Source organism: Scyliorhinus torazame, chromosome 15 (genome assembly GCF_047496885.1).
Source record: "Scyliorhinus torazame isolate Kashiwa2021f chromosome 15, sScyTor2.1, whole genome shotgun sequence".
NCBI classification, from domain to species: Eukaryota; Metazoa; Chordata; class Chondrichthyes; order Carcharhiniformes; family Scyliorhinidae; genus Scyliorhinus; species Scyliorhinus torazame.
In genome coordinates, this window is record NC_092721.1 from 93,364,210 (window position 1) to 93,377,131 (window position 12,922).

General features: G+C 57.9%; 1 protein-coding gene across 4 annotated transcripts in view; it reads left to right on the forward strand.

Annotated features, from left to right (window-relative positions):
* slc36a4 (solute carrier family 36 member 4) overlaps positions 1 to 12,922 on the forward strand; it is a 434,983-nt gene that overhangs the window by 23,423 nt on the left and 398,638 nt on the right. For all 4 annotated transcript variants that reach the window (XM_072476443.1, XM_072476444.1, XM_072476441.1 and 1 more), the window contains one exon: positions 11,553 to 11,641. In XM_072476443.1, coding sequence (XP_072332544.1) covers positions 11,553 to 11,641 — 89 coding nt within the window. The remainder of the gene's footprint in view (positions 1 to 11,552; positions 11,642 to 12,922) is intronic.

The following is a 12,922-nucleotide window of genomic DNA, read 5'->3' on the forward strand; positions in this document are numbered from 1 at the left end:
TTAATTTGCCTTAAACTTACCCTAGTTTTTACATAGATTTGCTTGGAGTTTTTCATCGACTTTCTGCTGGTTTTATACTTGCTACGTAAATCAGCTGAAGTGCTCCAGAACCCACACCAATGTTCACTTCATCAGCTACCCGCAGGATACCTGAACACTGTCTTGAGGCTGAATGAGATTAGCATTGTCAGTGGGGTGGGGCAATGTAGTTTTGGAGGTTGTCAGCGGCAGGTATTTTTTCTTTGCAAAACATTTTATTGAAGGCATTTTCAATATAAACATAACCAAGAAATACGCAAGTCAACAGGAAACATATCCTTCCCTCCACGCCCCCCAACAAACACCCCAGCACCTGCTCCACTTTTCCAGTTTTTCACCCCCCCCCCCACCCAAACAAGACCCAACTCCGCTCCACCTGTATCCCAAAGTAGCGAAAGCTCACCCCCACCAACCGAAGCGGTAGTACCCCAGCCTCGTCTGCTGTCCCCCTGCATTAATTGGGAATACCTCACTTTTCCCCACAAGAACAAAGAACGAAGAAAAGCACAGGAACAGGCCCTTCGGCCCTCCAAACCTGCACCGACCATGCTGCTCGCCTAAGCTAAAATCTTCTACACTTCCTGGGTCCGTATCCCTCTACTCCCATCCTATTCATGTATTTGTCAAGATGCCCCTTAAATGTCACTATCGTCCCTGTTTCAACCACCACCTCCAGCAGCGAGTTCCAGGCACCCACTACCCTCTGTGTATATATAAAAAAAAAAAAAGCTTACCTTGTACATCTCCTCTAAACCTTGTCCCTCCGACCTTAAACCTATGCCCCCGAGTAATTGACCCCTCTACCCTGGGAAAAAGTCTCTGACTATCCACTCTGTCTATGCCCCTCCTAATTTTGTAGACCGCTATCAGATCGCCCCTCAACCTCCTTCATTCCAGTGAGAACAAACCAAGTTTATTGAACCTCTCCTCATAGCTAATTCCCTCCATACGAGGCAACATCCTGGTAAATCTCTTCTGCACCCTCTCGAAAGCCTCCACATCCTTCTGGTAGTGTGGCGACCAGAATTGAACACTATACTCCAAATGTGGCCTAACTAAGGTTCTATACAGCTGCAACATGACTTGCCAATTCTTATACTCAATGCCCCGGCCAATGAAGGCAAGCATGCAGTATGCCTTCTTGACTACCTTCTCCACCTGTGTTGCCCCTTTCAGTGACCTGTGGACCTGTACACCAAGATCTCTCTGACTGTCAATACTCTTGAGGGTTCTACCATTCGCTGTATATTCAATACCTGTATTAGACCTTCCAAAATGCATTACCTCACATTAAGCTTGTACCCCTAAAAACAGCCAAACTCTCCCAGAATCCTAAGAAAGCTCCCGATCGGGTCTGAAATATACAGCAGGTGATCATTTGCGTACAAAGGATCTCTGTGCTCGACCGCCCCCCCCCCTCAATACTTCTTAACTCCCTCTAAGCCCCATTGCCAGCGGCTCAATCGCCAGGGCAAAGAGCAGAGGAGGCAGCGGACACCCCTGCCTTGTCCTCCGGTGTAACTCAATGTACTCCCCCAACCTCTACTTTTCTACCCTCTTCACCCTCTCCCTGTGCGCCCGACTCAAAATAAATTCCCCCCCCTTTTACCCACCGCCTTCAGCTCGTCCCACAGTGTGGAGGCAGAAACCTCCCCTCTCTTAATCTGCCCCACATAATTACGGACGGTCACTCTCACCCTTTCGCAAACCCCCTTATCAACCAATAACCCCACATCAAATCTCCACTGCGGCCGTTGAGCCTCCCCTTTCGCCACCCGCAAATCCACACAATATGGCACGTGTCAGGGACCACAATCATTGATTGCTCCAATCCAACCACCCCTGCCAACAGCGTCAACCCAGAAATCAATCCGGGAGTGCACCCGGTGCACATTCAAGAAATGGTTACAAAATCCATCAGTTGTTCAGTAGATCACTGGACTGGAGACGTAACCCCAGAACCCTCTGCCAACTTTTGCTGTGTCGCACCTTGAATAATTTCTCGTCCTGGCTGCTGCATATTACTGATTACACTCCTCGTCTGGTAAGCCATAAACCGGCCCCACAAACGGAGCAGTTCTATTTATCAGTGTTCGTGCACCTACATGAACATCTTTTAAAACAGGCGAAAAAGGACCAAGCAATTCCACCTCGAGTGGGAGATACCATGGGCGAAATTCTCCGTTATCGGCGGAAACTCCGCCGATCGGCGCAAAAAACGGCGCAAATCCCACTTGCGTCACGTCATAAAAATGGGCCGATAGTCTGCGGCCCGAAATGGGCTAGCAGCGACGTAACGGGATCCGCGCTTGCGCAGTGGTTCACGCAGTGCAGCGTCATACGCGCTGCATGGCGTGACGGCTCATAAGGCCGCGCAGCTCCCCCCCACCCGACCGGAACACCCGACCGCAACACCCGACTTGATGGCTGGCCGTCGCTCAGCCCCGAGGTTCGAGTCACGCGATGTGGAGGCGCTCCTGGACGCGGTGGAGCAGAGGAGGGACGCCCTGTATCCCGGGCACGGCCGCAGAGTTGCCCCACGCCACAGCCGGCGTCTGTGGAGGGAGGTGGCAGAGGCCGTCACCGCTGTGGCCCAACACCACGGACAGGCACCCAGTGCCACAAGAAGGTGAACGACCTCGTCAGAGCAGGCAGGGTGAGCCTCCCCCATATCCCCCCCTCCCCATATCCCCAATATCCCCCCTCCCCCATATCCCCCATATCCCCCCTCCCCCATATCCCTCCCTCCCCCATATCCCTCCCTCCCCCATATCCCTCCCTCCCCCATATCCCTCCCTCCCCCCCATCCCTCCCTCCCTCCCCCATATCCCTCCCTCCCCCATATCCCCCCCTCCCCCCATATCCCCCCCTCCCCCCATATCCCCCCCTCCCCCATATCCCCCCCTCCCCCATATCCCCCCTCCCCCATATCCCCCCTCCCCCATATCCCCCCTCCCCCATATCCCCCCCTCCCCCATATCCCCCCCTCCCCCATATCCCCCCCTCCCCCATATCCCCCCCTCCCCCATATCCCCCCTCCCCCATATCCCCCCCTCCCCCATATCCCCCCTCCCCCATATCCCCCCCTCCCCCATATCCCCCCTCCCCCATATCCCCCCCTCCCCCATATCCCCCCCTCCCCCATATCCCCCCCCTCCCCCATATCCCCCCCTCCCCCATATCCCCCCCTCCCCCATATCCCCCCCCTCCCCCATATCCCCCCCCTCCCCCATATCCCCCCCCTCCCCCATATCCCCCCCTCCCCCATATCCCCCCTCCCCCATATCCCCCCCTCCCCCATATCCCCCCTCCCCCATATCCCCCCCTCCCCCATATCCCCCCCTCCCCCATATCCCCCCTCCCCCATATCCCCCCTCCCCCATATCCCCCCTCCCCCATATCCCCCCCCTCCCCCATATCCCCCCCCTCCCCCATATCCCCCCTCCCCCATATCCCCCCCCTCCCCCATATCCCCCCCCTCCCCCATATCCCCCCCCTCCCCCATATCCCCCCCCTCCCCCATATCCCCCCTCCCCCACATCCCCCCCTCCCCCACATCCCCCCCCCTCCCCCACATCCCCCCCCTCCCCCACATCCCCCCCCTCCCCCACATCCCCCCCCCTCCCCCACATCCCCCATATCCCCAAGTGAATCCAGCCCTAACCGCAACCGAACCGCAACCGATGGCGTGCATTCATATACCTGCCTAACACTGTTGCCTTTTACCCCTGCCCCCCCCCCCCCCCCCCACAGGAGAAGCGCGCACACAACAATAGGGAGCATATGAGGACTGGAGGAGGGCCCGCTGATGAGAGGCCACTGACCGTACACGAGGAAAGGGCCCTGGAACTGGCTGGCGGACCTGAGGACCGGGAGGTTGCTGATGCAGAGGTCGGGGCCCCATGAGCAAGTGAGCCACCAACAGCCCGTCCCCATATCCCCCCCTCCCCTATATCCCCCTCCCCCGTATCACCTGATCACTGCCTGATGTCTAACCATGCATGCTTCATTGTGTATCGCAGGACCAAACGTCCAGGCACCCATCCCCGCAGGTGCAGACCGCCCGCAGGATGCCCCTCGGAGACCACAGGAGACGGAGAGACCCGCACCCTCCAGCATGCGACGCCCGCAGGATGCCCCTCGGAGACCACAGGAGACGGAGAGACCCGCACCCTCCAGCATGCGACGCCCGCAGGATGCCCCTCGGAGACCACGGGAGACGGAGAGACCTGCACCCTCCAGCATGCGACGCCCGCAGGATGCCCCTCGGAGACCACAGGAGACGGAGAGACCCGCACCCTCCAGCATGCGACGCCCGCAGGATGCCCCTCGGAGACCACGGGAGACGGAGAGACCCGCACCCTCCAGCATGCGACGCCCGCAGGATGCCCCTCGGAGACCACGGGAGACGGAGAGACCCGCACCCTCCAGCATGCGACGCCCGCAGGATGCCCCTCGCACACCACGGGAGACGGAGAGACCTGGAGCAACAGGGAGACGACACCCCCGTCACGTGCGGGAGCGACCACCCAGCGATGAGGGGGGCAGCCACAGGCCCCCGTCACATCCGAGCCAGGACACCCCTACCCGGGACACCACTACCCAGGACACCCCTACCCGGGACAGCACTACCCGGGACACCCCTACCCGGGACAGCACTACCCGGGACAGCACTACCCGGGACAGCACTACCCGGGACAGCACTACCCGGGACAGCACTACCCGGGACAGCACTACCCAGGAAGACGAAATATCGGACAGTGAGTCAGAGTGGATGGGTGGAGACGAACCCCCACCCCAAAGTGCCATGGACTCAGAGTGGGACGAAGAGCACGACACAACGCCACTGCTGTCACCAACACCCTCCACCATCGCAGAAACACTCACCACGGTTGGGCACTTTAGTGATGAGGCGTCTGGTACACTCACTGGTGCGCACAACACAGCCGTCCCGGTACAGCAGGTGGAGGTAGGAGCAGCAGAGGGACCGGGCGGTCGGAGGGCAGCCCAGGCCAAGCGAACATCTGCCGCCCAGATGGATCCCGGGTTCCTGCAGTTACCACACCCACACATAGATCCGATGCAACCACCGACACGGAGACGAGCGAATAGGGTGACGGGTGGCTTGCGGCGGCTGCGGTCGCAGGTGGAGGAGTCCACCCGCGTCCAGGAGCTGGGAGTGGTCCCGGTCATGCGTGCCACCCAGGCTGACACCGCACGGGTGGCGTCCGCGGTGGAGGCAATGGGTGCGACGGTGTCAGACATGGGGAACGGTTTGCGAGGCCTGGGGCCTTCCGTGCAGGCGGCGTCCGTGGCCCAGGAAATGGCTGCCCTCTCACAGGAGGCCATGAGCCAGTGCCAGCGCCAGATGGCAGAGGCGCTCAACGCCATAGCCCAGTCTCAGCAGGCCATGGCCCAGTCTCAGCAGGCCATGGCCCAGTCTCAGCAGGCCATGGCCCAGTCTCAGCAGGCCATGGCCCAGTCTCAGCAGGCCATGGCCCAGTCTCAGCAGGCCATGGCCCAGTCTCAGCAGGCCATGGCCCAGTCTCAGCAGGCCATGGCCCAGTCTCAGCAGGCCATGGCCCAGTCTCAGCAGGCCATGGCCCAGTCTCAGCAGGCCATGGCCCAGTCTCAGCAGGCCATGGCCCAGTCTCAGCAGGCCATGGCCCAGTCTCAGCAGGCCATGGCCCAGTCTCAGCAGGCCATGGCCCAGTCTCAGCAGGCCATGGCCCAGTCTCAGCAGGCCATGGCCCAGTCTCAGCAGGCCATGGCCCAGTCTCTGCAGGCCATGGCCCAGTCTCTGCAGGCCATGGCCCAGTCTCTGCAGGCCATGGCCCAGTCTCTGCAGGCCATGGCCCAGTCTCTGCAGGCCATGGCCCAGTCTCTGCAGGCCATGGCCCAGTCTCTGCAGGCCATGGCCCAGTCTCTGCAGGCCATGGCCCAGTCTCTGCAGGCCATGGCCCAGTCTCTGCAGGCCATGGCCCAGTCTCTGCAGGCCATGGCCCAGTCTCTGCAGGCCATGGCCCAGTCTCTGCAGGCCATGGCCCAGTCTCTGCAGGCCATGGCCCAGTCTCTGCAGGCCATGGCCCAGTCTCTGCAGGCCATGGCCCAGTCTCTGCAGGCCATGGCCCAGTCTCTGCAGGCCATGGCCCAGTCTCTGCAGGCCATGGCCCAGTCTCTGCAGGCCATGGCCCAGTCTCTGCAGGCCATGGCCCAGTCTCTGCAGGCCATGGCCCAGTCTCTGCAGGCCATGGCCCAGTCTCTGCAGGCCATGGCCCAGTCTCTGCAGGCCATGGCCCAGTCTCTGCAGGCCATGGCCCAGTCTCTGCAGGCCATGGCCCAGTCTCAGCAGGCCATCGCTGAGGGCATCGGCGCCAGTGGCCATGTGCGAGCTGGCGTCGCACTGTCGCAGACAGGGTTCGACAACCCCCTGGGCTCCATGGCTGCAAACCTGCAGACCCCTGTCGATACCAGCACGGGCCTCCAGGACTGGCAGCGCCAGATGTCGGGGGCGCGTCGGATGGCCAGTCCGTTCGCATCCCCCACCCATGTAGAGGCCTGGGGGCCATCGGGCACCCCGAGGGAGGAGGAGGTGGTGTGGTCCGTCCTGGCTCCCTCTGTAGGGGAGGTCCCGGTACACCGCGACACCTCGGACTCCCCCCCCCCCCCCCCTCCCTTCCGTCCCAGGTGCATCGGGTGGGCAACGGGCAGGACAGGCTGGCAGCTCGCCATCCCAGTCGCCCGGGCCGCAGCCTGGCCCATCTAGGCCAGGACGCCTCAGGAAACGGCCGCCAAAGGGATCCGGTGTCAGAGGGCAGGAATCACAGGAGTCCACCTCCAGTTCTGCTGTACCGTCTGGGGAACCACGTAGACGTAGTCAAAGGGCCCGTAAGGCCAAACAATTAGACACTGAGTAAGTTGGCACGGGTGCAGGGCACAGATGAGTTTTAGGGGCTAGGGCACGTGCATGAACTCCTTTGGTTATTAAAGTCAATGTTACACCTACCGAAGCTGCCTTTGTGCTCTGTCCAAAGTGTGCGGGCGTGTCATGTACGTTGAGCGCAAGTGTGTGTGTGACGGGTGGTCTTACCTCAGCCCCAGGTGAGTCTGCCCCCTTCCCCCTGGGCCGCCATCAACATCCCCCGGGCAGAGGACGGGACCGTGCGCTGCAGTGTCACAGCCGCATGCAGGGATGGTCCGGGTGGATGGTGGTACTGTGGCCATGGGTCAGACATAGTCCAACGATGTAGAGCCAGGAGCTCATCGGAGGCGGGTTGTCATCATCCTCCATGGCCTGCGATAGACACGCGTCCACCCGCAACTGGGTGAGCCCGGCCCGCTGTGCCGCCGGTGGATCGGCAATTGGGGGTGGGGGGGTGGTGTGCATGCGGGTGGGGTATGTGGGGTTGGGGAGGGGGGTGAGGGTGCTGGGTGGGTGGATGGGTGGGGGGTGTGGGTGGTCGGCTGTTGTCATGGTGTGCGGTCTGTGGCCATACTACCCGATTCCCACGCCCATCTAGTCAGTGAAGCGGGCGTCTATCAGTCTGTCCCGTGCCCGCTGGGCCAGCCGGTAACGGTGGACAGCCACCCGCCTGTGTCTACCCCGTCTGCCCTGACCATTGCCCCCATCCCCCTCATCTGGGGAGGACTGGGCCTCTTCCTGCTGCTCCTCCATTCAGCCCTCCTCTGCCTGCGGCACATCGCCCCTCTGCTGGGCTATGTTGTGCAGGACGCAGCACACCACAATGATGCGGCCGACCCTATCTGACCGATACTGGAGGGCGCCCCCAGAGAGGTCCAGGCACCTGAAACGCATCTTCAGCACGCCAAAGCACCTCTCGATCACTCCCCTTGTCGCTACATGGGCATCATTGTAGCGGTTCTCCGCCTCATTGCGTGGCCTCCGTATAGGCGTCATCAGCCACGATCGCAATGGGTAGCCCCTGTCGCCCAGCAACCAGCCCCTCAGCCGGGGATGGCGTCCCTCGTACGTGCCGGGGATGGATGACCGCGACAACACGAATGAGTCGTGTACACTGCCTGGGTGACGGGCGCAGACGTGCAGGATCATCATGCGGTGGTCGCAGACCACCTGTACGTTCATTGAATAGGTCCCCTTCCTATTAGTGAACACGGCCCAGTTCTCTGCAGGTGGCCGCACGGCGACGTGCATCCCATCGATCGCGCCCTGGACCATGGGGAACCCGGCAATGGCAGAGAAGCCCACGGCCCGGGCATCTTGGCTGGCCCGGTCCACGGGGAAGCGGATGTAGCGGTGCGCCATGGCATAAAGGGCATCTGTCACTGCCCGGATGCACCGATGCACCGATGTCTGCGATATGCCGGACAGGTCCCCACTCGGTGCCTGGAATGACCCCGTTGCATAAAGGTTCAGGGCCACCGTAACCTTGACGGACACGGGGAGAGGGTGTCCCCCGCCAGTGCCACGCGGTGACAGGTGTGCCAGCAGGTGGCAGATGTGTGCCACGGTTTCCCGGCTCATCCGGAGTCTCCTCCTGCATTCCCGGTCCGTGAGGTCCTGGTATGACTGCCGGGGCCGGTACACACGGGGTGCCTCCGTTGCCGTGGGGCCACGACGTCCTCCTCCCCCTCCTCGTCCTGTCGGTCAGGTGTCCCTCCAGCCTGGGCGGCTGCCGCCTGCCCCTCTGCGGCAGCCTGCGCCGCCTCTCTGGCACGCTCCTCCTCCTCCTCATCCAGGGCAACATAGACATGAGCGGCTGCCACCACGGCGGCCAACATTGCTGGATGGTCTGAAAACATGACGGCCTGGTGGGGGGGAGGGGAACGACGACATGTCATCATTGCCCATATCCCCTCCTCCCCCCAGCCAGGTGGCATGGACCGCATGGGTCCAACTGTTGGAGGCTGGCACCTGGCCAGGCGGACCAACTCATTTGCCCTCCCATCACCCACCCCGGCACGGACCCCCTCCCCAACCTCCACCCCAGCACGGACCCCCCCCCCAACCTCCACCCCGGCACGGACCCCCTCCCCAACCTCCACCCCAGCACGGACCCCCCCCCCCCAACCTCCACCCCAGCACGGACCCCCCCCCCCAACCTCCACCCCGGCACGGACCCCCTCCCCAACCTCCACCCCGGCACGGACCCCCTCCCCAACCCCCAACCTCCACCCCAGCACGGACCCCCCCCCCCCCCCCCAACCTCCACCCCGGCACGGACCCCCTCCCCAACCCCCAACCTCCACCCCAGCACGGACCCCCCCCCCCAACCTCCACCCCGGCACGGACCCCCTCCCCAACCCCCAACCTCCACCCCGGCACGGACCCCCTCCCCAACCTCCACCCCGGCACGGACCCCCTCCCCAACCTCCACCCCGGCACGGACCCCCTCCCCAACCCTAAACCTCCACCCCAGCACGGACCCCCCCCCCCAACCTCCACCCCGGCACGGACCCCCTCCCCAACCCCCAACCTCCACCCCAGCACGGACCCCAACCTCCACCCCGGCACGGACCCCCTCCCCAACCCCCAACCTCCACCCCAGCACGGACCCCCCCCCCCCCCAACCTCCACCCCGGCACGGACCCCCCCCCCCCCAACCTCCACCCCGGCACGTACCCCCTCCACAACCCCCAACCTCCACCCCGGCACGGACCCCCTCCCGGCACTCCCCCGGAGCCCAGCCTACTCTAACCACCCCCCCCCCCCCCGCCGCGCGCACACACAAGCCGAGACACACCTCTCCTCACGCAATCAGTCTGCGGCCACGCCATTTCCTGCCCAGAGCCAACCCCCCAGGCCGTCACTCACCTCCTCGCTGGTCGGCGTGAGCCTGGAGCACCGGGTCACGCCGATGAAAAGGAGGTTTGATTGACGTCGACGTGAACGGTCATCACGTCGACGGGACTTCGGCCCATCCGGAAGGGAGAATATCGGCAGGCCGAAAATCGGCTGCCTTGCGCAGACCCGTGACATTCTCCGCGGCAGCGGCGCCATTAACGCCCCGCCGACTTTTCTCCCTTCGGAGACTTCGGCGGGGGCGGGATTCACGGCGGCCAACGGCCATTCTCCGACCCGGCGGGGGGTCGGAGAATGACGCCCCATATGTGCAACCACCTGTTCCATGGCAGCCACCGGATGGCCAGATCCACGTAATCTTAAACCCATGAGTATTTCCCTCAGTCTTGGCTTATTCATTCAAAGAATTGCAAGTAATTTGATTTTAGAAGTTCCAAGCATGTGATATTTGATCATTGTTGATGCTGAAAATCACATTTTCAGCTGTGAAACACAACTGGAAACAGCTAAATTAACAGAAGCTTTAGGCCATTTTAACACTCATTTCTCCGAATACGATGGCTTGTGCCGTAAAAAGGGGCCTTGCTTTGTCTCTTTGTGCTGCACTGAAGCCTGCCATGTTTTCTACAATGGAGGCTTCAGGGAGTGGCCAGCATTGGAAGTTTGACCTGAAAATGTTTGTGTAATTTATCCTTAAGATCTAACCCTTGGACTCCAGATATTGTTCAGTAAATCTGCCTTTCATTCTCTCCAAAAAACAAAACATATTTACTCCTGTTCAATATATACCTCGGGTGTGGTTCCCAGAACTACTTTACAGTACTGCTGATATGGTCTCCTGCGTTTTGGGTTTTGGATAGTTCAGATGTGACTTCTACAGCATTTTTCTAGTTCTCTTGATATAAAGGCTAGCATACCACCTTTTTGATTTTTCTGTATCTGTTTATGTCCTCTTAATGATCGTAGTACCTGAACCTCCAAAGTTTTTAGCTTTTCACTATTTAGAGAATACCCTCTTCTAATCTGAAGTCCAAACTGGATGACCTCGTATTTGCTTACATTGGAATCATCTGCTACAGTTCTGCTCATTCATTCACTTAGACTATTTATATCTCTTCATAAATGTATGTTTCTGTCTGCATTCCTTACAACGCCACCTAATTTTGTATCATAAACAAATTTTGATATGTGGCTTTCTATTCTTTTATCTAAGTCATAAATATATCTGATGCATAGTTGGAGCCCCTAAACCGATCCTTTCGAGAGATCACTAGTCTCATCCTGCAATTATGATGCCTGCCCATTATCCCTACGTTGTCTCCTGTTGCTCAACCAATTTTCTAACCAAATCAATAACTTGCCTACAATTCCGCTTTGACTAAAAGTCTGTTATGGACTTCCAGACTTCCAATTTAGCAAGGCATCTCCACATCAGGACTTCCAGAAGACATTAGTTAAATAACATCCGTAGACATTCCATTGCCTGCTACTTTAGTTAACCTCTTCATAAAATTCACTCAAGTTTGTCCTGCCAGCTCTCTGATCATCTTAAATCATACACCTTGTGCTTTCTTTCAATCTATAAAATTCAACAATTTATTTGAGCTTGATTACAACTTCCACCATATTGAGCAACTATTATTTTGTGTTATACAGAATAGATTAACTTGCAGGTATATTATCTGGCAAATTTACGTATTACTCTTATTTACACTTGTCATATCTCTTCCAGCTGGGCCCAGTCAGTCTTGTGCTCATGGGGATCGTGGCAATTCATTGTATGCATGTCGTAGTACGGTGTAGCCATCACTTCTGTCAAAGGTAAAATCCAGTGTCAAAGATGTTTTTGTTTTCGAGTTTTCCTTTTTACACTCGGGTGGTTGGGTAGTTGTTTTTCGGTTTTGTTTTGCCCCTGCAACCTTTGCACCTGTTCAGAAGATATTGACACATACTGGTGTTTCCCACATGCTGATTATCCTCTCGTAACTTGCTGCATCTTTCTAGATAGTCAGGTCTACTGTGGGAGAAATAACAATGCAGTGAGTCTGTATCACTTTCCAGCAGTAGTCATTGGGAAGCGATTGTAACTAATGAATCACAGTTGTCTTTTCTTTCCCCTTTCCTAAACCTTGAACAACCATGCCAACTAATGATGAGTAATTCAGCAGAGTTTGGGAGTTTGAGCTTGAGACTTTCATATTTTAGAGGTTTGGTTCTGCATAGAACTATCCTGAGGGAACAAGCAATTTATTTATTTACAACAAGAGAGGCAATAAAAGTAACCTTATTAAGCAGAGTTTATTGAGCAATGAATTACAGTTTAAAAAAAATAAATTTAGAGTACCCAATCTTTTTTCCAATTAAGGGACAATTTAGCAAGGCCAATCCACCTAGCCTGCATATCTTTGTGTTGTGGGGTAGACCCACACAAACACGGCAAGAGCGTGCAAACTCCACACGGACAGTGATCTGGGCCGGGATCAGCAATGAATTATAGTTGACACCTGCCGTTATGATGCTAACATCAATGAAGGATGTGGATGCTTTGGAGAGGGTACAGAAGCAGTTTACTAGGATGTTGCCTGGTATGGAGGGCATTAGCTATGACGAAAGGTTAGATTAACTCGGTCTGTTCTCACTGGAATGACGGAGGTTGAGAGGTGGCCTGATAGAGGTCTGATGATTATGAATGGCATGGACAGAGTGGATAGTCAGATGCTCTTTCTTAGGATAGGAGAGTTAAGTACTAGGGGACATAGGTTTAAAGTGCATGGGGAAAAGTTTAGAACAGATAAGCGAGGCAAGTTTTTTTCAGAGGTTGTTAAATATATAGAACACGCTGCCTGGGGAGGTGGTGGGAGTAGATACGATAGCGGCATTTAAGGGCCATCTAGACAAATGTATGTATAGGGTGGAAATGGAAGGATGCAGACTCCGTAAGTGCAGACGGCTTTAGTTTAGGCAGGTACCATGGTCAGTGCAGGCTTGGAGGACTGAAAGGCCTGTTCCTGTGCTGCTTTGTTCTTTGTTCTTTGTCTGTGGCTTTGTGCCTTATTTTAATTTGGCAGTTTTTACGCAAGAACAAAAACTTATTGCATTGTA